At 42.2% G+C, this 26,973-nt stretch overlaps 1 protein-coding gene across 2 annotated transcripts in view; it reads right to left on the reverse strand.

The window, feature by feature from the left end:
• Positions 1 to 26,973, reverse strand: part of KIF16B (kinesin family member 16B) — a 302,268-nt gene that overhangs the window by 228,080 nt on the left and 47,215 nt on the right. For both annotated transcript variants that reach the window (XM_059897339.1, XM_059897338.1), the window contains exons 7-12: positions 25,965 to 26,107; positions 24,315 to 24,483; positions 23,996 to 24,127; positions 22,677 to 22,852; positions 10,200 to 10,265; positions 7,286 to 7,345 (exon numbers count right to left, since the gene is read on the reverse strand). In XM_059897339.1, coding sequence (XP_059753322.1) covers positions 7,286 to 7,345; positions 10,200 to 10,265; positions 22,677 to 22,852; positions 23,996 to 24,127; positions 24,315 to 24,483; positions 25,965 to 26,107 — 746 coding nt within the window. The remainder of the gene's footprint in view (positions 1 to 7,285; positions 7,346 to 10,199; positions 10,266 to 22,676; positions 22,853 to 23,995; positions 24,128 to 24,314; positions 24,484 to 25,964; positions 26,108 to 26,973) is intronic.

Consider the following 26,973-nt stretch of genomic DNA (forward strand, 5'->3'; position numbering starts at 1 on the left):
AATTATCAAACCCCAGTTTCAGAGAACAATGAACTTTATTATTTCGCCTTTCATCTTAAAAAACAGCTGCAAGAGCAGAACTTTACAAAGAGGAGAACACACAGTCTGATGGCAATTAACAGCCAGAGTCTAACTTTAATGAGAGGTCAACAAATTAACAACCGCGTACTATATAATGTGCAATAACATCTTTTTCCCCTTGCTTCAGATCAAGAACCAGCCAACGAGACAGTATGTGTGAATGCACTACAAACAGACACAGGGCTTTGCACATGGGGGTACTGACGGTGACTTCTGTTCAAACAGACACGGAGTCATTCACATTAGTCCAAGCATTAAAGCAGGGAGACAAAAAAATTTCTCATAAAGCTAGAAACAGTATGCGTGACTGTCTTAGGTCAGAATTTTGAACCATCAAATGCCCAAATGGTTGCTAATAAGGAAGGTGACCCATGGCTGGGTCACGAAGGAGGAGATGTCTCCTCCGTAATCCAAAATCTGCGCAAAATCAATGTCCATAAATAGAATTCTATCCTAGAGCTACCCGCAGGTTCAATTCTTGTACCAAGAAGAGGTTAAGATGAACTGATTCTAAAGGAGACACAGGCCAGAAAAAGTGTCACCTCTCCATCACTTTGTCTGTAGGTTACCTAGAAACCAGAGTCCCCAGTGCCCTGGGCGGCAGGAACCCAGAGGCCCACAGACCTGACCAGCTGAGCAGCAGCCCCAGGTATTAGTGCTGCTTCCAAATCCATCACCCTCCCCAACACACGTCTCCTCCACAAAATGGAAAACTGCAGACAGCAGGAAAAACTTGTTTTATAGGACGCCATAATCTTCCAGAGACAAAAGTTCAGCTGATTGATTCTATCATAAAACAGAAATAAGTTGGTTTAAAGTATGCCTCTCCATGAAATTCGAGCTCAGAAAATCTGACGCCAGTAAAGGATTCCAATTTCATTTCACTCTATTTCTTACTAGTCAAAACATTCTGAAAAAGTAAAAAAAAAAAAATTTCTTCCATCAATGTGTGACCCACTCCTGCCAGGGGCCTGTAGGATCTGCCTCTTCTGCTCCCCAGAGAAGGAACAGTAAAACACCAGCACAATTTAAGAGGAAATCATTTGCATTAGGATCCCATCATAATGTAGATTCAAATACGCGCCATCCTCCAAATTCAACTCAGTATTGTTTACCATAAGAAAAACAATCCATTTAATTAATGTCTGGGAAAAAAAAAAAAAACACTTTACTTCAACTTATACTTGCATAAATCACTCACTTTTCCAGAACCAGCCTCTCCAGTGACATCCTCTGCCTGTGGGCAGCCTGTTTCCTCCCCCCAACCCCCCCGCCCCATGCCAAACCACAGTCGGATGCCCCTTGCAGAGCCATGAAAACACAAAAGCAAGTCAAGCGCTAGAGTAATCAAAGGATGTGTTTTCAGTAAGGAAGAGACCCTATTATTTATTAAAAACTGAGCAGAATAACCAAGGCTGGGGGATTCAACAGAGCGCGGTCTCGGGGCTCCGAGCGCCACACGGCAGCCCAGCTCTAGACAGACCCTGCACGGAGCCGCGGTCCCTTCTGCTGCACCACCTGTCAGACGCCGGAGAGCTGCCCCCTGAGGTCCACACGCGCTGTGATTCATCCTGAAGCGCAGGGTTCAAGGAGTTATTTGGAAGTCAGATAACATATCTCTGAGGGTTTCATTTTAATCATTTAGAAAACGCTGGAACAGAGAAACCAAAACGTGTCCAGAGTGGACAAACGAAAAAGGGGCATACAGGGTGGCGTGGGGTGAGAGAAAGTGAGAGTGAGGGGACAAAGAATCGGGGGACTCCCCATGACTTGAAAAAATTCATCAGCAATAAGACGTACAGGATCCATAAAAAGTCAGGCCAAAAGGGACACACGAGGGGTATTAAGTAGCCACTTTATACACCACTTCAAACACTAAGCAGTCAGCGCCACGTTGACGCCGTGGGAAAGGAGAGCCGACACAAAGGCTTCGGGAATGCACGGACCCCAGGCCTAGCAGAAGCTGGATTTATCACAACATTAAGTTCCAAGACCCACAAGTTATCACAGCTCAAGACAAATTCAGCAGGATGAAAAACACGCTGGGGTAGCAGTCTAAGACACTAGAAAGACAGACCAAAAAAGAAGAGTACCGTTAACACAGGCTCTGAGCAGCTGGCAGTGCCCGGCAGGAGTTGGGGTGCAGACTCTGGTATCAGACAGAAATACCAGGCGTTTACATCCCGGGGGCTTTAAGACAGGGAACTGGTTACTTGGCTAAAGGAAGAGCTGGGAAGCCAACGGGGATGGTGAGGCCACCTGCAAACTGATGAGGAAACCAGCATCACCCCTGGGTAGGAGGGACAGGGGAGAAGGTGTTTCTGGAAGCCAGGGCTGCATCACCAGGCAGCACCACACCAGGGATGGGCCATGTGGATTCCGCAAGAAAACGGTGCAGACGAGGTCTGGTTTCTCCCTCCAACCCTCACACAGTGAGTCCCACTCAGGAAAAGGCAGTCCACACAGTCAGCTCCCCACCAGACAGGGCAGAGCAGAAGGGGAAAAACGGAACTGAGGGCAAAGAAGCCCAAGACGGCCCCACCTTTCCTTCCTCAGCTTTTCAGATCCTGCACTCAAACCGTAAGGTGCAGATCCATCACCTGGGCATCTTATTAAAATACAGATTCTGACTTAGGAAGTCTGCAGTAGGGCCTGCGAACTTGCAGTTCTAACCAGCTCACAGAGGATGCCGACGCTGTTGGTCCCGGAACCACACACTGAGCAGCAGAGGTCTAACTGACCCAAATGAAGGACTGGACCATAATCAAAAGGAATGCAGCCACGTTCCTTCCAAGAATGAAGAACACACAGTCATACACGAGCCTTTCAAACAGGAGTGAGACAAACAGGACGGAATGTACAGGCGGGAGCATCGCCAGGGCAAGACCGCTGCCTGCACAACACCCCGTGTCACTTTTCCCACCGGCTCATCAGGTTTGCGCGGTTCAAGGTTGTTACGGGCTGAAACGTGTCCCCCTGAAGTTCATATGTTGAAGCCCTAAGCCCCCGTATCTCAGGATGTGACTACGTTTGGAGATACAGCCTTTAAAGAGGTAATTCTGTTAAAAAGAAGCCATTAGCCTGAGCCCTAATCCAATCTGACCAATGTCCTTATAAGAAAGAGGAGATTAGGACACAGAGGGCGGCCAGGGCTACAGGCACACAGAGAAAAGGCCACGTGAGGGCCCAGAGAGCAGGCAGCATCCACGAGCCAAGGGGAGAGGGAGGCTTCAGGACAAACCAACCCTACCGACACCTTCGTCTTTGACTTCTAGCCTCCAGGACTGTGAGCAAATAAACGTCTGCTGTTTAAGCCACCCAGCCTGCGATGCTCTGTTATGACAGCACCCGCAAACTAATGCAAAGGTTTTGGCTTTTGTTTCTTGTTACTACTTTAATCCAGTAAGTTTTCACTGTATGCCTGCTCTGTGACAAGCGGAGTTCTAGGAGCTGGTTCACAGAATGATAGAGACAGTCCCTGCCCAGATTCTGCTCCTGTTTAGGGGGAGAAACTAAGACCACCAAACTCCGATTATGGTGAATGCTGTGACAAAGGCAGAACGAAATGCCTTTACAAAAGCCAGAGGAAAACAAAATCATTCTATCCAGTAAGTGGGAGAGAAGAGCGATCAGAGAGAGCTTCATGGTGGAATCCCACAGGCGTAGAGAGGGGAGCATCTCAAATGATGGAACAACACAGGCAAAGGCCAAGAGACCCCCAGAAACCCGACACCCAGTGTGCACAGGGACCAGCGAGACACCTGGCCGGCTGGGGCGGGGGCCCGGGAGCACGGGGCGGACGGAGCTGTGACGGGACACATGGAGCCAAGAAGGAGCTCAGTGCCCCTGGGGGCCAGGCAAGGGAGTCTGAACTTTAATTTATAGAAATGGAGATTAATAACAATGAGGAAGGTAGATTAAGGGGCAAGAGAGTGCATACACAGCGTAGACTGTAGAGGATAATAGAGCCTGCGTTACCTACCTGCCTAAGAAAGGTCTCCTCAAGATCAACACACTTTCCACTGCCATTAGCTACTTGTATCGTAACCCCGAGCAATTTATCACCTCTTGCGACCTGGGTATAACAAACAGGTTGCCATCCGCCCGACTTCCAAGCTGGGGACAAGGGTGTGTGTGGCACTGTGGTAAGTGTCACAACCCACCAGTGACTCAGAAAGAGACCTGAAGCCTGAGACGGAGCTGGCAGATCAAAGCCCAAGGCACGTGCACCATCACCATGGTGCCACCAGCCCGGCTGCAAACAGCCGGCACCTCTTGTCCGAGCGCCTTTCACCCCTTCTTCACCCCACTCAACACACCTAGGCCTTCACTCATCCCCAGCAAGGAAAGCCACAGACCAGATCACAAAGAAGGGGACAAAGTCACTCCTTGGTTTCTGAGCCTCTAACAGCTCGGGCAAGAAAAAGCAAAAAAGCAGGCTCTCACTGTGCCAACAGGCACCAAAGTATCCCTGTATCTCCCTTCCATCCCCCGGACGGTCTCACTCTCAGTCTTCTCCCCAAAGGTCTCTCCTTGGATGTTGAGGATTCGGGGCTTGGAAGGGATGATATAGTTGCAGAGTAAACAACCAGGCCCTGATGATGAAGATAATCCTGGGAATTTACCGCTTCATTGAGCCTGTCTCTACAACATGGGCAAATGCAGTAGAAGAGCAAGTTCCCAGAATTTAAAGATCTGTATTTTAACAGGGGCACGTGTCTATTAAACCACTGGTCTCAAAGCAGGATTATACATTTACACCCTTGCCGCGGCCCTTTCATGGGTGAAATACACTTCTTCCCCTGTGACTTTCTGTTCAGCCAAGTGACTTGCTTTGGCCATGATACAAGCAGAAGCTTGAAATGTGCTTGCAAGACCAGGCCCACCTGCTTCTACCTGGGCTGTGACCATAAGTCATGTTCTGGACAACCAGCCGGTCCAACAGAATGAGAAACAGACCTGGAAGCCGCCCATAGCCGGGATCCAAGCCCAGCCAGACCAGCCCAGCCAACCCCCAGCCAATGTGCATGTGAGTGAGGGAAAATAAATGTTGTTTGAAGCCACTGGGTTGGAGTGGGTTCTATGCAGCATTACTGGAACAAGAGCTGATGAAAGAAAAGTCAGACAGCAAAAATACGGGAATCACACAAACCACGCAGATACAAACTCATGGAAAAACAATCCCTTTCCCCATCAATTTCCAAAGAATGTTTTCAAAAACATTTGAGTAGCCCTCTTCTTCACCTCAGGCCTCAGGCACTGTCTTCCAACAGGAGATGAAGACAGCTCTTAAAATATCAAATGTGAGCAGAAAACAAGTACAGATTTAAAACACAGATACCAGCAGAGAAATCTACAAAGGGCTTGCCAGATCAAAGGAAGGGAAAAATCTGAAATATCATTAGCCTTTCCCATAACCTTTAACACCTAGCACGTAACACCTTTCTATTCTCATCTCAGAAGTTATAAAAAATAAAAGTAATAAGATTTATGAAAAACAGAATTGGAATTGAAGGAGGATTTAGTTTCAGGGCCCGGAATAACATTATGAGAAAAAGTTCAGGGGTTCACCATGGTGACTCAGTGTGGATAGCTCTGCAAGGCTGTCGTAAAACCCCTACCAGGGTGACAAGGAGAGACCAGGCGGAAGAGATGGGCCGCCATCTGCATTCACTGTGGCGTTGCCTTCTGTGCTAAAAGGCACTACGTATACTAATGGCTTTTCAAACAGCTAGCTACTTGATTTCTCTTTTCCTTACGTGCAGCAGATTTCAGTCCTCCCTTTCTGGCAAATCTGCTGAGGAAAGTAGACATGGTGCCATGAACGGTCCAACAGCTGGGCTACGTAAGTCTGGGGCTGCAGCGCTACTTCTCCAAGTTGATACAACATAAACGATGAAAACAGTCACATATTTGCTGGTGCTTATTCCCCACCTGACTCTTCAGAAATGCAACTGAAGTCTTCGCTCAGTTTCCTGCACGAAAACCTCTCAAAAAAACAAACGCTGAGAAAGGACCTCAAAATAACACAACATTACCATCATCATCAGGAGGAAAGAAAAGTCTGGACGCAGAAGCCTCACTTAACTGCAGGGCTTTCTGCAACTGGAAAGAATATCTCCAGGACCAATCATGACCCATGGCCACCGAGGACTGCAGCTCAACCCCACTCATGAGAAGTAAGCTTTTTAGCCCCTCAGAGCAGGCCAGCTTGCCTAAATGGTACAAGGAAACTTTACATAGTATGATGCTGACCCCACTCTCAGAGAGAGTAACTCAACGGCTGCTCCAGGTCTTCAAAAGTTTTCCCCCGTGAAACGGTCACCAGATGCCCCCTCTTCAAGCGAACGGCGTCCAAGTCAGGCTTCTGCCAAGACACACAGCTAAACCTCATCTATCCAGCCTCGCCAATATTCACAGGAGATTTTGTCCTTTGGGAAAGTTTTACCTCAACAGACCTCAAAAACAAAGCCAGGATTCAGCAATCACCACTGAATCACCTTCTCTCCTGTGTAAGGACAGACGCTATCAAAGCATGAAATTCCAGTCTGAACCTCAAACCTGACGTGCCTGACCCTCCACGGATGACACGAGTTTCCTACCACCTCAGCAAAAAATGGGGCCACAAAGAAACGTGTGTTTTGAAGCACAGAGTATGAAACTCGGAGGCCATTACTGACATCTTTTCACCATGAATCTTGCCAAAAATGCAGACCATCACTGCCTAGCCTTTGAGACATACAGAAAAAAATTCCAATAGGAAATTACTAGTTGAGAAATTTCTGAAGTCTAGCCACGCTATGCACACATATTCCACAATACTGCCATGAGAAGTATTTTTTTTATTTAACATATTGCTTTTATATTGGGTTTAACAAAAGCAGAAAGGCAAAAGTGGGTGCCCTTGAATATTAAATGGAACTTAATATGTGCTGACTCAAAAACGGAAAAACTCCACAAGTGAGAGCAAATACCTTAAGTATCAGCATCGCCCCTAAACACACAGCTTTTAATGACTAATAGCTCGCTTTCCCAGTTCTTCAAAATCAAACCAGAGTCCCAACCTCCCAAAAGCCACTAATCAATTCCACTGATCTTACCTTAAGCAAAGCACACAATCGCCATTTTTGAGGGAGAAAGAAAAAAAGTTTTACCTACTTAAGCCAGCACAGTAAGATCATGACACTTTTTTAATAGTCCTTACTTTCAAAATATTTTGGGTTTCATTCCACTTATTTGTCCATTCCTTGGTCAATTCTTGAACCTAAAAGAAAAAACATACATATGCAATTGCTCCACAAAAAAAATTACTTTGATTTTCTTCTAGAAAGTTTCCAAACTCTTACAGATTATGGAAGAATGTACAATACTTTTTTTTTAATTAGGTAGCAATGCCTCAAAGAACCATCACCAAATATAAATCAAACAAGCTGATCTTACCCTACAGCCTACATCATGGCAAAGTAAAGAAAAGAAAATAATTTGTCAAGTTGCCTAGAGTTTTACAGCAGTCTTTTTCAAGGTGTACTTCAATAAAAACTGCTTCCTTGGATATTAACCAAAATTACAAGTTCAAAGATGACAACACCCCATTACATGGGCTAATTTTTCCTGATTATACTTTAGGTCCTAAGAAATAGTGATTTACTTTACTTTCTAATTAGATGTGATGATTAAATCACCTTGGAAACTGCAGTTTTCTTTTAGGAGATAACCTGCTTTTGTAGCTAATTAATAGGGTTTATAAATCTCATTCTATCTTTAAAAAACAAAAAAGGCGGCTCTTTAATTGACTCTTAGTAAAAGCAAAAACCTTTTGCTAAAAATCAGCTTCTTTCCAGTCTGCGGTAACTTAGGGGAGAAAATATGCCCCATTGTCGAACACAGCACAGCTGGAAATTGCTTCTCAAAGTTAATGAAAATATTCTGCTAGTTCCATACAACTTTTTAAATGACCTTAGTGAGTGATTCATTAAGAAGTAAAGTGATACCCGATTGAGAGGCAGGAAAAAAAATGGAAAATTCTGTAAAATGAATACACTTAGGGCTAAAAGAAAGTGACCTCTGAGGGGCATAGAGGGGGACACACCCTCCCAAGGCCTTTTCCCTCCTGTCCTTCAGCATTCCTGCCTCCTACCCATCCAACAGCAGACACCATCCCAGTTCAACTGACTGGTCTTCCCACCAGTAAGTTATCCTATTTAACCAGGTCAAAGTGAAGGCACAGAATACACTGGATTATACTCTCACTGCTAAGAGGAAGATACTTCCCACAGGCCATTAAGTAATATAAATGGAAAGGGCGTGAGTCAGCAACCTCCATAAAAGACCACGTTCGTTACTGACAAGAAATAGAGGAACTGGGGTGATGGTTTATCCAGAGCAAAACCAAAACACCTCTCACCCACCTGAATTCATTCGATGGGCATTCATTTTACCCCTCAATTTACCTCAAACAACTACAGGAGTTCTACGTTACCATTGTTTTCAATAAAATATCTTAACTAGTTACTAATGTCAAACCTATCATGTTCTTGGAACAAACAAAAGAAACAGGACTGAGCCTCTCTAACTCTGATTTTTGCTCATTTGTACTGGTTAGGCAAGGAGGCCTTCCTTTCCTCACTTGAGTGATGCCAGCCCCACAGCCTCTAAAGCAAGAAAAGTCACCGGGCTTTTTGTTTTGGAAAAGCTTTCAGAGAGGGAATATTCTTACGCCTTCTCTCCCTACAGAAGGGGAAAAGACTGGGGTGATGAGTTTACTAATTTCTAATAATCAGTTAACAGATACTCTTTGGCACTTTATCTGAGAAACACAAAGCATTTCACAATAAATGCTTCGGCATTTCAACAGATAAATTCTCCCTGAAGAAACGGAAGCCAATTCATCCTTTTCCAATTCAATCAAATAATCTAGCTTTCAACAAATCGTAAGTATGCCTTGGGTTTCTCTCACTACTGAACTTAAACCAAATAATCTTCATTTATAAAATTAATTAAAAAATGCAAAGTCTGATACCACCTCTAACAACGTGACCAGGTGATAAGGTTTATAGCCAAGCAGATGGCAAACAATTTGAAAAGGTCGGCAAAGACTAGATGAAAATTTAGAAAATGTTATGAATAAGAGGGGCAGTCATTTCTGTCCCAGCAGGTATAATGCATTCAAATTAAAATGTTTATTGGTTTCTATTAACTTGCTAGGTATTCCTGAAAACTATTAGTAAGAAACAATTTAAGACTATATCCAGACATTTCAAAGCCCTCAAAATGAGAATCTGAAGTACTAAAATACAAAATGCCAAGAGAAAAATAGGGATTAAGAAACTAATGTTTTCACTAATGCTATTATCAGCAAATTAATCAGCATAATTATGCAGGGAAGTGTCAACAAGTTCCTAACTACAATCCAATTTACATCTTCCATATTGTGTATTCTTGAAAGAGCTCTACCAACAGAATCCAATTTTCTTTCTCAATCTGTTTTAACCATTCAGCACAGTGAACAAAATCCACTCCAAAAATGTTATTAGTGCTGTTTCTCCTTTCACAGAGGGTTATTTTTTTTTAAACAGAAAGAGTATAGAAGTAGATCAGCCATGCAACTAAGTTTTCAGAAAGCACCAGCACACAAGCAGTGGCTTCGGCCCGGAACACCCATCCCCCACCTCAAATCCCACCTCGCTTAAGATCAACTAAGCATCTACTGGGAGTATTCAGTGATTCCCCAAGTGCTGCACTTCCCTCTGGAAAGTAAAAGGATGACAAAAAGCTCCACGCTGGTCGTGGTAAGGCTATGGGGACCACCACTGTGAACACAGCCTCCCTCTCCCGAAGGCGGGGCTGCCGCACTGCCATGTGGGACAGCCCACATGTGAATCTCAGTTGCTGTTAACCATCGTGTGCCAGACAAATCCCATTTATTAAGTCACAGAGAACACGAGATGCACAGGAAGTCAACTGCTGTGCTTCTTTAAAAATGGGGTGAGGGCGGGCGGAGTGTTAAGTGTCATATAGAAACAAAATGAGTCTCAAACAGCAAGTACTAAAAAGTATGCACTTAAAATAGTGAAAGCTATGATTTTCTCAAAAAAATAACAAGTCAAGGTATCACTTACTCTGGCTTCATTCTGCTGAAGTTTCTCCTCCATGCTTAAGGCTGTGGGAGAGTCCAAGAGGGCAATCTACAATGTAAACCGAAAAAGACAGCAGCAATTAGTGAACATCGGTAATCTAGAGGAAGGACCCAGCCATGATACTGTAAATTATCAGAACTTGCCAAATAAACTATCAAACAGAGGTAAAAAGTATTGTCCCACACCCCCCCAAAAAGTGTCAATCATCACTAAATCTTTAATCCATGGGTTTCATTTCTCATAATATTCAAAACCACGGCATCCTGGTAAAACTACATTTGCAACACAAATCAGCGAAGAGAAGGAAAAAGAAAAACATGTAACATACTGACATTTTATCAAAATCAAACAGTCTAAGTCCCTAGATCCTGAAGGATTCGTCTGTTTTGAACGTATACAAAGTACACATTCAAAAAGAAAGAAGCGCAAGTCTTGCTCAACCACAGGCTTCTGAGATTCACCCACATTGACACGTGCAAATGAAACTCCTTTATCATCACTGCTGGATCACATCCTGCGTACAGCATGACTACACCACAACCTGTGTGTCCATTTCCCTATCCGTGCTGCGAAGGTATAAAGACTGACATGAGAATGATAAACATCAAATTCAGGTTCGCCCTGGGGGGACAACGCAGGCAGAGACAGGAGAGGCAAACACAACCATGCGGGGCGCACGGGGGCTCCAACTGCATTTGTAACTCATAACCTGAGAGGCAGGGACACGGGGCTCCCGACAATGTCACCAGAAAGAAAAAAAGGAAGGGGGTCTCCCTCCCTCCCCACCCCATAGGCAACCTCTCTTAGCCAATTTGCTATGTAAATGTGCAGTTATTCTGGGCATATGTGAGCATGTTTGTATTGTTTTTCTAAACATCAACAGCATGAACACTATTCTGAATATTGCCTTTTTCACTTCACAAACTATCTTGAGGAAAATTCAGTACAAGTAAGTCCATTTCATTCTTCCTAACAATTCCAATTCCACTGTAGAATACTCCATTGTGTGGCTATGCTACAACTTATGTCCGTACTTTCCTTTTAATGGGCATGCAGTTTTTTCTCATCTTCTGCTTTACCAGCGAAGCTACAGTGACCATCTTACACCAGTTGCCTACAGTATGTGTGGCTGTGTATCAAGAGAGTAAACTCGGGCTTCCCTGGTGGCGCAGTGGTTAAGAATCTGCCTGCCGATGCAGGGGACACGGGTTTGAGCCCTGGTCTGGGAGGATCCCACATGCCGCGGAGCAACTAAGCCCATGAGCCACAACTACTGAGCCTGCACGTCTGGAGCCTGTGCTCCGCAATGGGAGAGGCCGTGACAGTGAGAGGCCCACGCACAGCGATGAAGAGTGGCCCCCGCTTGCCGCAACTGGAGAAAGCCCTCGCACAGAAACGAAGACCCAACACAGCCAAAAATAAATAAGTAAATAAATATATTTATTAAAAAAAAAAAAAAACGCTGGAGATATTGGGTTCTGAATAAGTTACTCTCCTAACTGGAGTAATAAGAAACAAATTGTAATTGTTATTAAAAAAAAAAGAGAGCAAACTCCTAGAAGGGCATGTGTGAGTCATCTATATGTATGATTTTTTTTTTAATTGCCAAGGTGTCCTTCGCAGAGGCTGTCACATTTTTTTCATTATTATTTACTTTTCAATTTCTATTCAAACAAATATAACCCATGAGGTGGTCATCTCAGGCTCAGTTAAACATTCAGACTCACAAGACATGGTAGGCCATGCTTGGCACCTGTCTGCTGGGCAGAAAGCAGAGCTGCGGCAGGAAGGGCAGGGTCCCAGCCGAGCCCAGGAGCTACTGCCTTTGACCCTCCTGAGGGGTCCAGATTCAAACGGGCACATGGTGCCCACCTTGGCTGAGAAGCCCAGGCCCCACAGGAGGCAGCGTCTCTTGTAACAACACCAGAGGCACAACCTCCAGGACCCACCAGGGACAAACCCAGGAACAAGAGTCATCACCCACAGGGAAACCCTGAGCTCCCGTTTCTCACAGGGGTTTACAAACAGTTCATCCTCATGCAGCTGCAATTCACCTGTTAGGGGTCACTGTTATCACTAGAGATGCTGTCTGGTGATGAAGCTGGCATCCCACTTGTACCTGGTTTACAGAGAAGGAGGCCAGCTAGTTAATAAGCCTTAGTAAAGGAAAGTCATCCTGAGTGAAGGAAACGAGCTGCGTTAACTCATCACCACAACGCATCCCTGCCCCTCTGCACCTCGAGGGTCATCTTGTACACAGATGGTACTCAATAAATGCTTTCCAATGAAGAAGTACCGGTGGCAGGTGTTATTATGGCTGCATTGCTTATGAGATGGTTGACAATTTTCAAAACAATCAGTAACCCCTTTATAACACGGCTAATTGTACAGACAACGCTGTTAGGGTTTTTCGTCTGTAATCAGAGCCGAAACATTCTGACCATTATCATCAACTCGGGAGACAATCACTGACTAAACGTATGCATACGGACTACTATTTTGGGGCACGTGCAAAGAAAGACCTACCTAAGTCCTTTTAAAAGACATCTTTGGTAACACTAAACCATTTCCAATTAAATTATTCCTTGCAAGGTGTCTGTTCAGAAGACAAGTGTTCAGCATTAAATAATACTCAGATTAAGTTCCTGTGTTAAACCAAGAGGAAAACTACATCAGAACTTGAGCAGCATCAACGCCACCAACAGGCAGCCACCTCACATCTCCCACCTGTGCCCACACACGGGGCGATCAAGTGTTTTATCTCTGCCCAGCTGATGCGTGGAAAGGACATCTCCTTGAGGTATAATGTCCACGCAGTAAAAGACTGAGCTTGATGATGCTCTCCGTATCTACGGGCATGTATATACTCATTGCTTCAGATCTGCACTGACCGTGTTGCAAATGACAGTAAGCACACGTTCACATGTCTAGAAGCCATTTCGAACTCTCTTTTCTAGGAACTATGCTCATATTCTTTGTTCATTTTACTGTCAGGTTGTGGTCTTTTTTTTTTTTAATAGAAGTTCTTTCCATAATAAGGAAAGTAGTCTTTTGTTGCATGAGTCGGCAATCTTTTTTCCTGGTTTGTACTGATTAGAGCAAATTTCCATGATGTCGTGTAAATGTGCTATGTCCTCACTTATTTTTGTCCCGGTGGGCACTCACAGAATGAGACAGAGAAGTTAACGTTCCCCGTGGCGAGTGTGTGGTCTCCTGCCATTTCCTACAGTCGTGTTGTTTTTTTTTTCTTTTATGAAAACTGACTTCCTATTTGATTTTAATTATGAATTGCACACTCTGTCATGATAAAGTGCTTTTTCCAAGGCTCACATCATGCTGTTTCTGCACTGCTCTCTTTCCCCTTGAATTACCTGGTAGGCCTTTGCCCATTCTCACACACACCATATCACCCGGTTTTACTGTGACCCTCTCTGAGATGTGTCTATCTTCAAAGTTTACACGTAATGACATTTCTATTATCCCGCTATTATTTAAAGTTTATCTGCGACTCCGGCTACACAATGAGAAATCCATCATCCTTCCACCTCCGCTTACTCACTGTGGTCTTTGTTTCCTGGACTGTTCTTGCCTATTTCATTTCTATATTGTTTAATTTTCTTGTTATCTTCAGATACATTCAAGAGGGAAGAGTTAACATTTTCTCTCTGCCAAATTCAAAGCAGCAGTCTGCTTTGAAATACAACAAAAGAGGACATGTGAAAAGACAAGATATCCAAATACTCGACTTCATGAATCATCTGAAGAGTGCAAACTAGTCTTCTGTGATACCATGATGCTCCAACAGAGTGGCTACGGTGAAAACCAGACAATACCAAGTACTGGCAAGGACCTGCAGCAACTAGAACCGGCATTTTCATATACTAATATAAGTTGGTATAACAACTTTTAAACATTATTTGGCAGTATCTACTAAAACCGAACATAATGTACCCCTTCTGACACACCAACTCCACTCTGAGGTATAAACCTAACAGAAATGCATCTGGACGTTCTTGAAAAGACAGGCAGAAGAAAGTCCGAAGCAGCACTAATAGCCCCAAAAAAGCCCATCAAAAATAGAACAGATGAGTTGGGACATACTTGTATGGTGGAATACAATACAGCAATGATCATAAGTGGATCTACAACTCCATGTACCAACGTGGATGAATCACACAAACGGTCTCAGATGTAACTTGTTCACTATTATTCACTGCACGGCACACTCCCACCGGCCCATGCAAGGCCCTTCAATCTGTCATTGTTCTCACTTTCCCTTTTTTTCCCCCTCTGTCCTGCAACCCTGCTACCGGTACCCTGTCACCTCCCCAGCCCTCATCATGGGCCAGCACCCTAGTACATCTGCAACCCTTGGGTTTCCTATGCCTATGTGTTCTTTTGGTTTTGGGGTTTTTTTTTAAATACACCAAAAATATTTTTATTCAAAATTTTTTATACTCAGCAGCTCAAAATTTTTTATATTCAACAGAAACAGAGATGGCAAATTCTATGAGGCTTCATATTCAACTAAATTCCAACTCATTAAAATTGGTTTTCTTTTACTTTAAAAAAATTATCATACAGTAAAATTGACTTATTGGTATACAATGCAATGAATTTTCACACAGGTCTAGATTCACGCAGCCACCACTACAATCAGAACACAAAACAATTCTCCCAGTCCAGAAACCTCCCTCCGTGCTCTTTTTCCTGTCACAACCTCTTCCCACCCCTAACTTCTGAAAACTCCTGATCTGTCCACTATCCCTAAGCTTTATGAGAAGGTCACATAAATGGATCTTTTGACATTGGCTTCTTTCTCTCAGCATAATGCCTTTGAGATTCATCCAAGTTACTGGTGTATCAATAGCAGTTCTTTCATTTTTATCGCCAACTTATTCCATGGTATGGATATACACAGTTTATTTACTCATTCACCGCTGGAGGGCCATGTGGATTGTTTCCAGTGTGTGACATTTCTGTGTGAACTGAAAATTTCACTTTTCTAGTGTAAACACCCAAGAGAGGGACTGATGTGTCATATGGTGAGTGTATATTTACTTGGTAAGAAACGGCCAAACTGTTCTCCAGAGTGGCTGCACCATTTCGCACTCCCAGCAGCAATGTATATTTGCTCTCCAACCCCATCAGCACTTGGCCAAGTGTGAGTGCTTTTTTAATTTTAGCCACTCTCGTAGGTGTGTAATGGTGTTTCATTGTGGTTTTAATTTTCATTTCCTTAATGACTAGCAGTGATGAACATCATTTCTTTTTGCATTGGTTTCTTTTTTTTTCAAATTTTATTTATTTTTTTATACAGCAGGTTCTTACTAGTTATCCATTTTATACATATTAGTGTATATATATCAATCCCAATCTCCCATCTCATCACAGCACCACCACCCCCCGGCCGCTTTCCCCACTTGTAGTCCATACGTTTGTTCTCTACATCTGTGCCTCAATTTCTGCCCTGCAAACCGGTTCATCTGTACCATTTTTCTAGGTTCCACATGTTTGCGTTAATATACGATATTTGTTTTTCTCTTTCTGACTTACTTCACTCTGTGTGACAGTCTCTAGATACATCCACGTCTCTACAAATGACGCAATTTCGTTCTGTTTTATGGCTGAGTAATATTCCATTGTATATATGTACCACATCTTCTTTATCCATTCATCTGTCGATGGGCATTTAGGTTACTTCCATGAACTGGCTATTGTAAATAGTGCTGCAATGAACACTGGGGTGCATGTGTCTTTTTGAATTACAGTTTTCTCTGGGTATATGCCCAGTAGTGAGATTGCTGGGATATATGGCAATTCTATTTTTAGTTTTTTAAGGAACATCCATACTGTTCTCCACAGTGGCTGTATCAATTTACATTCCCACCAACAGTGCAAGAGGGTTCCCTTTTCTCCACACCCTCTCCAGCGTTTGTTGTTTGTAGATTTTCTGATGATGCCCATTCTAACTGGTGTGAGGTGATACCTCATTGTAGTTTTGATTTGCATTTCTCTAATAATTAGTGATGTTGAACATCTTTCCATGTGTTTCTTGGCCATCTGTATGTCTTCTTTGGAGAAATGTCTATTTAGGTCTTCTGCCCATTTTTGGATTGGGGTGTTTGTTTTTTTAATTTGAGTTGCATGAGCTGTTTATATATTTTGGAGGTTAATCCTTTGTCCATTGATTCCTTTGCAAATATTTTCTCCCATTCTGAGGGTTGTCATTTCGTCTTGTTTGTAGTTTCCTTTGCTTTGCAAAAGCTTTTAAGTTTCAGTAGGTCCCATTTGTTTATTTTTGTTTTTATTTCCATTGCTCTAGGAGGTGGATCAAAAAAGATCTTGCTGTGATTTATGTCAAAGAGTGTTCTTCCTATGTTTTCCTCTAAGAGTTTTATAGTGTCTGGTCTTACATTTAGGTCTCTAATCCATTTTGAGTTTATTTTTGAGTATGGTGTTAGGGAGTGTTCTAATTTCATTCTTTTACATGTAGCTGTCCAGTTCTCCCAGCACCACTTACTGAAGAGACTGTCTTTTCTCCATTGTATACCTTTGCCTCCTTTGTCATAGATTAGTTGACCATAGGTGTGTGGGTTTATCTCTGGGCTTTCTATCCTGTTCCATTGATCTATATCTGTTTTTGTGCCAGTACCACATTGTCTTGATTACTGTAGCTTTGTAGCATAGACTGAAGTCAGGGAGTCTGATTCCTCCAGCTCCGTTTTTTTCCCTCAAGACTGCTTTGGCTATTTGGGGTCTTTTGTGTTTCCATACAAATTTTAAGATTTTTTGGTCTAGTTCTGTAAAAAATGCCATTGGTAATTTGATAGGGATTGCACTGAATCTATAGATTGCTTTGGGTAATATAGTCACTTCCACAATATTGATTCTTCCAATCCAAGAACATGGTATATCTCTCCATCTGTTGGTATCATCTTTAATTTCTTTCATCAGTGTCTTATAGTTTTCTGCATACAGGTTATTTGTCTCCCTAGGTAGGTTTATTCCTAGGTATTTTTTTCTTTTTGTTGCAATGGTAAATGGGAGTGTTTCCTTAATTTCTCTTTCAGATTTTTCATCATTAGTGTAGAGGAATGCAAGAGATTTCTGTGCATTTATTTTGTATCCTGAAACTTTACCAAATTCATTGATTAGCTCTAGTAGTTTTCTGGTGGCATCTTTAGGATTCTGTATGTATAGTATCATGTCATCTGCAAACAGTGACAGTTTTACTTCTTCTTTTCCAATTTGGATTCCTTTTATTTCTTTTTCTTCTCTTATTGCTCTGGCTGGGACTTCCAAAACTATGTTGAATAATAGTGCCGAGAGTGGACATCCTTGTCTTGTTCCTGATCTTAGAGGAAATGCTTTCAGTTTTTCACCATTGAGAATGATGTTTGCTCTGGGTTTGTCGTGTATGGCCAGTATTATGTTGAGGTAGGTTCCCTCTATGCCCACTTTCTGGAGAGTTTTTATCATAAATGGGTGTTAAATTTTGTCAAAGCTTTTTCTGCATCTATTGAGATGATCATATGGTTTTCATTCTTCAATTTGTTATTATGGTGTATCACATTGATTGATTTGTGTATACTGAAGAATCCTTGCATCCCTGGGATAAATCCCACTTGATCATGGTGTATGATCCTTTTAATGTGTTCTTGAAATCTGTTTGCTAGTATTTTGTTGAGGATTTTTGCATCTATATTCATCAGTGATATTGGTCTGTAATTTTCTTTTTTTGTAGTGTCTTTGTCTGGTTTTGGTATCAGGGTGATGGTGGCCTCATAGAATGAGTTTGGGAGTGTTCCTTCCTCTGAAATTTTTTGGAAGAGTCTGAGAAGTATGGTGTTAGCTCTTCTCTAAATGTTTGATAGAATTCACCTGTGAAGCCATCTGGTCCTGGACTTTTGTTTGTTGGAAGACTTTTAATCACAGTTTCAATTTCATTACTTGTGATTGGTCTGTTCATATTTTGTATTTCTTCCTGGTTCAGTCTTGGAAGGTTATACCTTTCTAAGAATTTGTCCATTTCTTCCAGGTTGTCCATTTGATTGGTATAGAGTTGCTTGTAGTAGTCTCTTGGGATGTTTTGTATTTCTGCAGTGTCTGTTGTAACTTCTCCTTTTTCATTTCTAATTTTATTGATTTGAGTCTTCTCTGGGAGGGCTCACGCCAAGGAGTACTTCCCGGAATTTCTGCTGCCAGTGTCCCTGGCCTCACCATGAGACACAGCCACCCCCCACCTCTGCAGGCGACCCTCCAACACTAGCAGGTAGGTCTGGTTCAGTCTGCTATGGGGTCACTGCTCCTTCCCCTGGGTCCCGATGCGCACACTACTTTGTGTGTGCTCTCCAAGAGTGGAGTCTCTGTTTCCCCCAGTCCTATCGAAGTCCTGCAAAAATCCCACTAACCTTCAAAGTCTGATTCTCTAGGAATTCCTCCTCCCGTTGCCAGACCCCCAGGTTGGGAAGCCTGACGTGGGGCTCAGAACCTTCACTCTAGTGGGTGGACTTCTGTGGTATAAGTGTTCTCCAGTCTGTGAGTCACCCACCCAGCAGTTATGGGATTTGATTTTATTGTGATTGTGCCTCTCGTACCATCTCATTGTGGCTTCTCCTTTGTCTTTGGATGTGGGGTATCTTTTTTGGTGAGTTCCAGTGTCTTCCTGTCGATGACTGTTCAGCAGTTAGTTGTGATTCCGGTGCTCTGGCAAGAGGGAGTGAGAGCACGTCCTCTACTCCGCCATCTTGAACCAGTCTCCCTGCCTATGTTTTTAAATTCCATAAATTTGATCTTATGTAAAAGTGAGAGCAAGAGTATATACGACATGATTACATTTATATAAAGAACAAAAATAGGCAAAACTGAAAACCAACCTCTGCCTTAAGAAGTCAGGATAGAGGTTACCCTTGAGGGGAAGGGCAGGCAGTACTGGGAAAGGAACATGAAGAGGAGTTTCTAGGGCGCTGGTAACGTTCTGTTTCTTGATGGAATGCAGGTTAGATGGGTGAATGCGGCTTGTGATAATTCACTGATACGTATACTTATAATATGTATAATTCTTCAATGAAGAGTTCACATGTATGTATATATACATATATGTGTAAATATAAACCACTACATATATATCTGTATGTCTGTAATCTATGTAGTAGGAGAAGCAAATACATGTCAGAATCTTTTGCCGTACTTAAATTGTGCTTTGAAACTCTGATACACATGGCATTCTGCATAGGCAAATAAAATTATTAAAAGTAGGAACATTTATTTGCCTGTACTTAAACAAATAACCCCGAAACAGAACTCTGATATGAGTAGCATTTTCAATGAATCATGGCAGCATCTGGAATAGGATATTGTAGGAAGAAAGCAATGTCACCAGAAAAATTTACACTTAAGGACACCTGCTGGACTTTACTGGTGGCACAGTGGTTAAGAATCCACCTGCCAATGCAGGGGACACGAGTTCGAGCCCTGGTCCGGGAAGATCCCACATGCCGCGGTGCAGCTAAGCCCATGCGCCACAACTACTGAGCCTGCGCTCTAGAGCCCACACGCCTAGAAGCACGTGCTCTGCAACAAGAGAAGCCACCGCAATGAGAAGCTCGCACACCGCAACAAAGAGTAGCCCCCGCTCACCACAACTAGAGAAAGCCCATGTGCAGCAACAAAGACCCAACGCAGCCAATAAATAAATAAATAAATAAATAAGAAACTTGTGAATCTTACCGTTACTAAAAAAAAAAAAAGAATACCTGCTTATTTTACTGAGCATCACAAATTTAATTAATTTTGGATAAGCCTGTATTGTCTCACAACAATTTTTAGCTTCATAGTGTGATAAATTATTTTAAATTGGACTCTTGTTTTTATTGTAATGTATTAAATTTATCAAAGAATTTTATCTTCAGTTTATCCTAAAACAGACAACTATCTTTTCCATCCTCACCCCCAAAACTACAGTAACAAAAATAATCCTTTAATGACTGTGGTGGTCTTTGGCTATGAAAGAAACAAGACAACAAAAGATCACAAAGTATAAGGCAACTGGCATATACAACACCTCTGAAGACGTTCCTCAGACAGAATGTGTAAAAGTTTTAATAAAGCTTTTCTGTCCATGTGATAAAGCTCCTTTCGAGGATTTCCTCAGTTTAATTTTAAAAGGCTGATCTTTTAAAAAAAATAAAAAATAAAAAATAAAAGGCTGATCTTTCTTTTCTCATAACTTATTAACATGTTAAGTACAAGAAATTAAACCAAGAATTTTCCAAGTACTTCCCTTCACATGTAGTAGTTTGGATGATCCTTACATATTTACTTCAGATAAATGTTGTTAAAACATTGAAAAAAGATTCCAATAACAAGGGGTATAAATAAAAATGACTACTGTGGCTCGTGTCGTAAGTGATTCAAGCCTGACAACATCACATGCAGCTGGACTCTTTGTGCTGACCGTTTCTTTTCACACACGGGAAAGCTCCACATCAAAAAATACAATGTATGTGGAGATATTTTTAGGTGCAGAGCAACTCCTGGCCCACTGCAGTCCACCAGCTTATGCGACAGCACTGTTGGGTGTGTTTCAGGACTCAGGAAACTCAGCAAGGTTCTCAGCCTGTCGATATTCTCACGGGTCAAACCACTCACGGGATGTCAAGGACTTCGAGAGCCATATTTTCCTGAAGGGAAAGCTGCTCTGGAGAGAGCAGTGTGCATTTAAAGAAAAGTTTTGGGTTTTTTTAATGATAAACTTCAGACATCCATTCATGGGTTAGGAAAATGGGAAAAACTGTGTCTTTGTTTATTTCTAACTCCAATTTAACCTAAATTTTCTTTTTTTTTTTTTTTTTTTTTGCCACACCATGCAGCTTATGGGATCTTAATTCCCCCACCAGGACTGAACCAGGGCCACAATAGTGAAAGCACCGAATCCTGACCACTGGACCGCCAGGGAACTCCCTAACTCAAACGTTTTAAAAAGTGCTCCTTGGAATCTAGAAAAATGGTACAAATGAACTTATTTGCAAAGCAGAAATAGAGACAGAGATGTAGAGAACAAATGTGTGGATACCAAATGGGGGAGGATGGGATGAATTGGGAGACTGGGACTGACACATATACACTATGTATAAAACAGATAACTAACGAGAACCTGCTGTACAGCACAGGGAACGCTCAATGCTCTGTGGTGACCTAAATGGGAAGGAAATCTAAAAAAGAGGGGATACATGTATACATATAACTGATTCACTTTGCTGCACAGCAGACACTAACACAACACTGTAAAGCAACTATACTCCAATAAAAATTAAAATTAAGGGACTTCCCTGGTGGTGCAGTGGTTAAGAATCCGCCTGCCGATGCAGGGGACACGGGTTCAAGCCCTGGTCCGGGAAGATCCCACATGCCGTGAAGCAACTAAGGCCGTGCGCCACAAGTACTGAGCCTGCGCTCTAGAGCCCGCGAGCCACAACTACTTAGCCCGCGTCCCGCAACTACTGAAGCCCGCGCACCTAGAGCCCATGCTCCACAACAAGAGAAGCCACCGCAATGAGAAGCCAACGCACCGCAATGAAGGGTAGCCCCCGCTCACCGCAACTAGAGAAAGCCCATGCGCAGCAACGAAGACCCAACGCAGCCGAAAATAAGTAAATAAACTTGTTTTTTTTTTAATTAAAATTAAAAAACAAAAGAATAAAGTTTGAACAGGGAAAAAAATAAATCAATAAATAGAATTTAAAAATAAATAAATGAAAAGTGCTCCTTGATTCTCTCTCACAACAGTATCCAAACCTAACAGCGCGGGACCACAATATGAGCACAGAATGCAGCTCGGTACGTGCACCATGCAGATTATACGGAAGTTTTCTGTGAAAAACACAAAAGGACAAGGCTCCTTCACAAAAACCCCAAGAGATCCTGAAGTGAGGCAGTTTCAACAATCAAGCAAAGGCCCAGGGAAATTGCCTGAGCCAGGCCACAGGGATGTCACATGTGTCCCTGTATCACCATAACCACTTCTGTAACGGGCGATACAAAACAGAGATTCAGGAAGGTGCTCAAACGAGTCTTTGGTTGTGTTAAAATACATTTTCAAGTCATAAAATGCTTGGGTAGAATCTTAAACATTACTCAAGCCCCTCGATTTCCTTCCACTAATGGAGATTATGCTGCTAATCCTATTGCATGCTAAATTTCCATCCATAATTGATAACTATTAGATAGTTAATCATTTTGGGTTTAGTGGATAAAATCCTACACAAGGAGCACATAATGAATGCAAAGGCCAACGGGAGCGTGCTGTAAAGGAGAGGCCGGCTAACTTGTTCAAAGCTTTACTTAGCACTTATTTACTCAAATCAATACAACCAGGGAGATAAGTGCCTCGTTAAGATCCAGAAATTGGTGCCATTACTCAAAGAAAATTACCCATAAGTCTCAGAAAAAGCCAACCTGATTCCCTTGAGCAAGCAGCATTTTCAGCCTGGCTATTTCCGCTCGCAGCTCACGGATGAGCTTGACGTTGGCGTCCTCGTTAATGGTAGGCTTGTTGATAATGTTTTTGGCTCTATTTGCATAGCGAAGAGTACTTAGGGTTTCTCCATAATTGACATCAGCAGGTGAAATGGCTGTGAAGAATGAATTCAAAAAGTAATTTATCCGGCGCTCCGTTTCATTTCACACAAAGTTGGTTTGTAATTTAAAAGTCAGATTAACCCCAGGTCATTGGATAGACTAAATATTCATTGCCACAGTCATGAATATTAAAAATTATCTAGGACTCATTGGAAAAGTGCTCACTATACCAAATTAAATGCCATTTCGCTCTTTTTAAGTTTAGAATCAGCCATCTAACCAAATCTCCTCTGCAGCTGAGGGAGTTTTCTCCGTTGAAAATATAAGAAGAGGATTTCAAAACTACGTACGCTTCCAATGTAAAGTAGAAATTTAAATCCTTTTAAAAGTTCTGGCAAAACCTACTACCTGTAAAACTCCAGAGCACGATAATTTTTGAAAAGAGTCAGTAGATCAGCTAATTCTTTTCTGCCTAAAGCTCTGGTTAATCAATCACATCCCAACCCCGACAAACTTCAGGGCTTAAGTGACTACACAACGGCGTCTGGGGTGCACACCCCCAGGTAGAGCCCTTGCCTCCACAGGGACTCCATGGCATGAGTGTAGGGAGACACGGGGACATGGAAAGGTGTCGGGGTGGGGGGGCGGTTAAGAGGGAAAGCGTTTCTGAGTTCTCCTCAACAGTTACCTCCCCTTTGCACATTTTTTCCCTCTTTTCTGCTTCTTCCTGTTAATTACTGAAAAGATAGACATATATGACTGTTATTATTTGCTAGATTTACTGGGCTTTTTCCTCTCGATTCTTAATTTTAAATTCCATATTTTCTGCTTTGAAATAGAAAAAAACAAAGTGGGGTTATTTTTACTCTATGTCCCTACAATGATTTTCTCCCACGAGTTAGCAGAGTTAGAAGTTTCTGTCCTGTTCTTTAAGCAAAGCTAAGAATCATTCCGCATGGACGTCGGCTTGCATAACCGAGAACATGGCAAGTTAATGTAACTAGGAAGAGGGAAAAAGAGTCAATAATACAATACCGTAGACTGGATCACAATAGGTGCTTTTCTTCAGAACAGAAAAACTTTTTTTTTTTTAATAAAAAGGTGCTATTTCCTAATGAGACACTTTAAACTTCAGTAGTTACAGTTAATTCACACGAAACACTGTATGCTGAAGAAAAAGAACTTAAAATTCTTACTGGCAATCATGATAGTTTTAGAGTTTCCTCCAAGGCTATCTTTTAACAACCAAGTCAAAACAGAATCCCTGTAAGGCACAAACACTTGCTTCTTCTTTACAAGAGGGTTTGCTGCATCCTGAGATAAATCAGCTGTAGGGAGAAAAAGAAAAGGGGGGAAAAGTTAAAGACAATCATGAAAGATTTTTTTCTCTAATTCGGCTTCAAAAAACCTTGAGGCTATTACTCCGGTTTGGGACACAAACATTAAACCTAAGTGCTCCGCGCTACTATCACACCACCAAGAACGAGAAGAGGCAGCAGACAAGTATGAACCCACCTAAGGCAGAAATGACATTTCCCAGGGTCACGAGGGATTTGTTGATGTTCCCTCCTTCCTTCAGCCGGACCCCGGTGGCACCAGTGGCATCTGCCCGCTCACTTCCGGCAAGATCGACTAAGTGGATCTTACTCACGGTTTCACATGGCATTTCAGAATCAAATTTTGCCTGTGGTGAAACATAAAAGCAAAGTGGAAGAGATATAAAGAGCCCCAATGTTTATATAACATTTTTTATATGTTTTATGTGTTTATAACACAAATTCTAATTATTTTCCACTCCTCACTGTGATCTCTCAGGGTAGATTTTTTTTTTTTTTAATTTTGTGGTTTCATTGGCCTTCTTCCTGATTACAAAAATTAAATTGAATACAATAGAAGCCTACCATATGTGATTCCTAAACTTTCTGAAGAACTACAGATTCCATTACCCAAATCACTGTCATTCTCAAAAGGGCTGAGTCTGACCATGGCAGATGAGGAAACTAGGCCCTGAAGGGCATTCCACAGAGAAAAATATAAGTAAACAAATAATTAGTTTTGTTCTCATCTAAAATCTGCAACATTACAAGCACAATGGCTTTCCAAAATATGATAAATATAGACAATTACCTGAAAGAGCACTCAACCATTATTTGATGTTAAAATTCAATTTGTTTCACAATTATAAAATAGTGAAAAATCTTAAATTCTGTATTCCTTGATTCTGAAGTCTACCAAAATTTTACTTTCCCAAAGACTCTTAACCTACGTTTTACAGTCTGAACCAAAACGCCAAAAAGAAATTACCATATTGTGATCGAAAAGCAACCCTCTTAGAAACTAGGGACGGCCACATCCTAATCCACATTAACCAGAAAACAGGAGAAAAAAACCAGTAAACAACAGTAAATCAAAAGAAAAGGTCTAAACAAAGGTAAACTTGTAGAGAATTTATCAGGAGTTGCTCCGACTGACCCTAGAGAATTTTTTCATCTTCTTTGCTCTCTGAGCCTCCTCATTAATGAAAGGTTAAGTTTTTCTATCTGATGTGTTCAATGGTTCATACAGGCCAGGTCCTCTCCAAATTCCTAACATGTGCGAAGCACTGAGAGGACCCAACACCTTTATGTTCATCCGTTCCACCGGTCTCGGTGTTAACGTATTTGCCCTGAGTCATTTACACACACGTTCAAAATGCGCTCCACTTCCAGATCATAATGAATTCCTATATTAATACTTAAAGATGTCCCTTGTCCTTTAATATCACTCTAATAATCACAAGCAGCACCACGGGGTGAGTTCCACGGAGCCATAATGGACCACGATGAGTTACCTCGGCCTCCAGCTGCTCTGACTGGCAACCCCGTTATCTCCCACAGAGCTGGCAACAATGAAAACTTTGACTTAATTCAGCACAAAGCAAGTTTTTTAATGTCTAGAACACGGCAGAAGCCTGCTAAATATTTCTTACAGGTATACATCAGGTTGCATTTCAAATGTAACCGCAGAGAAATCAGCACACGGCACACGTTCAAGTCTAATGAACAAGAAAACAGCAGTCGGCCACCTCTGCTTCTCCTGGCTCACCACAGATCGGTCCTCAGCTCGTGCCAATCAGCAGGGACAGCCCTCAGGGACAGAGCCAGCCCGCCCCACAGCTGCCCTCACCTGCGTGAACTTGATGGTGAAGATGGCGTGAGACCTGCTGCTGACATCATTCATCCCTGTGGCGGCGGTGGTCCGATTGATGTTTCCTGCATCCATAAGCTCTTCGACATCACCGTAATTCTGTACTAAATGTTTGGATAAATCTGAAAAAAAAAAAAAAAGGTGAGGGGTGTAGAAATCTCCCCAGTATCTAGTAACTGGAAGAAGAAATGTACCTCTATGAAATACATGACTGTACAAATCTGTGGTGGTTTATAATGCAGACTCAGGAGCTGGGCTGTCTGGGGTCAAGTCCAGGCTCTGCGGCTGACTAGTGGACTTTCACGGTTGTGAACAAGTCACTTAACCTCACTGAGCATCGGTCACCAATCCTGATAACGCATACCTATCGCATATGGTATTTAGGATAACCATGAGCTATCTTCATCAACCTCATTAGCACTAATCATAGCCAGGGAAATATAAACACTATCTCCAAGCAAAACACACATTCTTTTAAATCCCTTTTAAAGAAACTTTCCATTCATTTGTTGGGAAACATTCATATGGTTCTAAAATCAAAGGCTACAAAAAGTATACTGTGTAAAGGGTCTTCCCCCTCCCCCATCCAATAACCCACCCCCAACTTCCCCTTCTGTCAGGCAACCCAACATTATTAGCTTCTCCAGACCCTTCCAGAAATAACCTATATGTATACAGGCAATTACATATATATTAAGCCATCTTTTTTTCCCCTTTTATACACAGTAGCATACCATACACATTGTTTCGCACCCTACTTTTTTCTGTGTAATAATACATTGAAGAATATTCTGTATCAGTTAAAGTGATCCTTCATTCATTCATTTTTATGGCTGCAGAGCATTCGATTCTATGCATGTACCGTAACCAACAGTCTCCTATTGAGACTATAGATGTTGTTGAGAGTTTGCTTCCAACACAAGTAACGCTGCTACAAATAATCTTGTACTTCAGTTTTTACGACTATGTGTGAATACTTCTGCAAAAT

The sequence above is a fragment of the Balaenoptera ricei genome, chromosome 15, assembly GCF_028023285.1.
Source record: "Balaenoptera ricei isolate mBalRic1 chromosome 15, mBalRic1.hap2, whole genome shotgun sequence".
Taxonomy (NCBI): domain Eukaryota; kingdom Metazoa; phylum Chordata; class Mammalia; order Artiodactyla; family Balaenopteridae; genus Balaenoptera; species Balaenoptera ricei.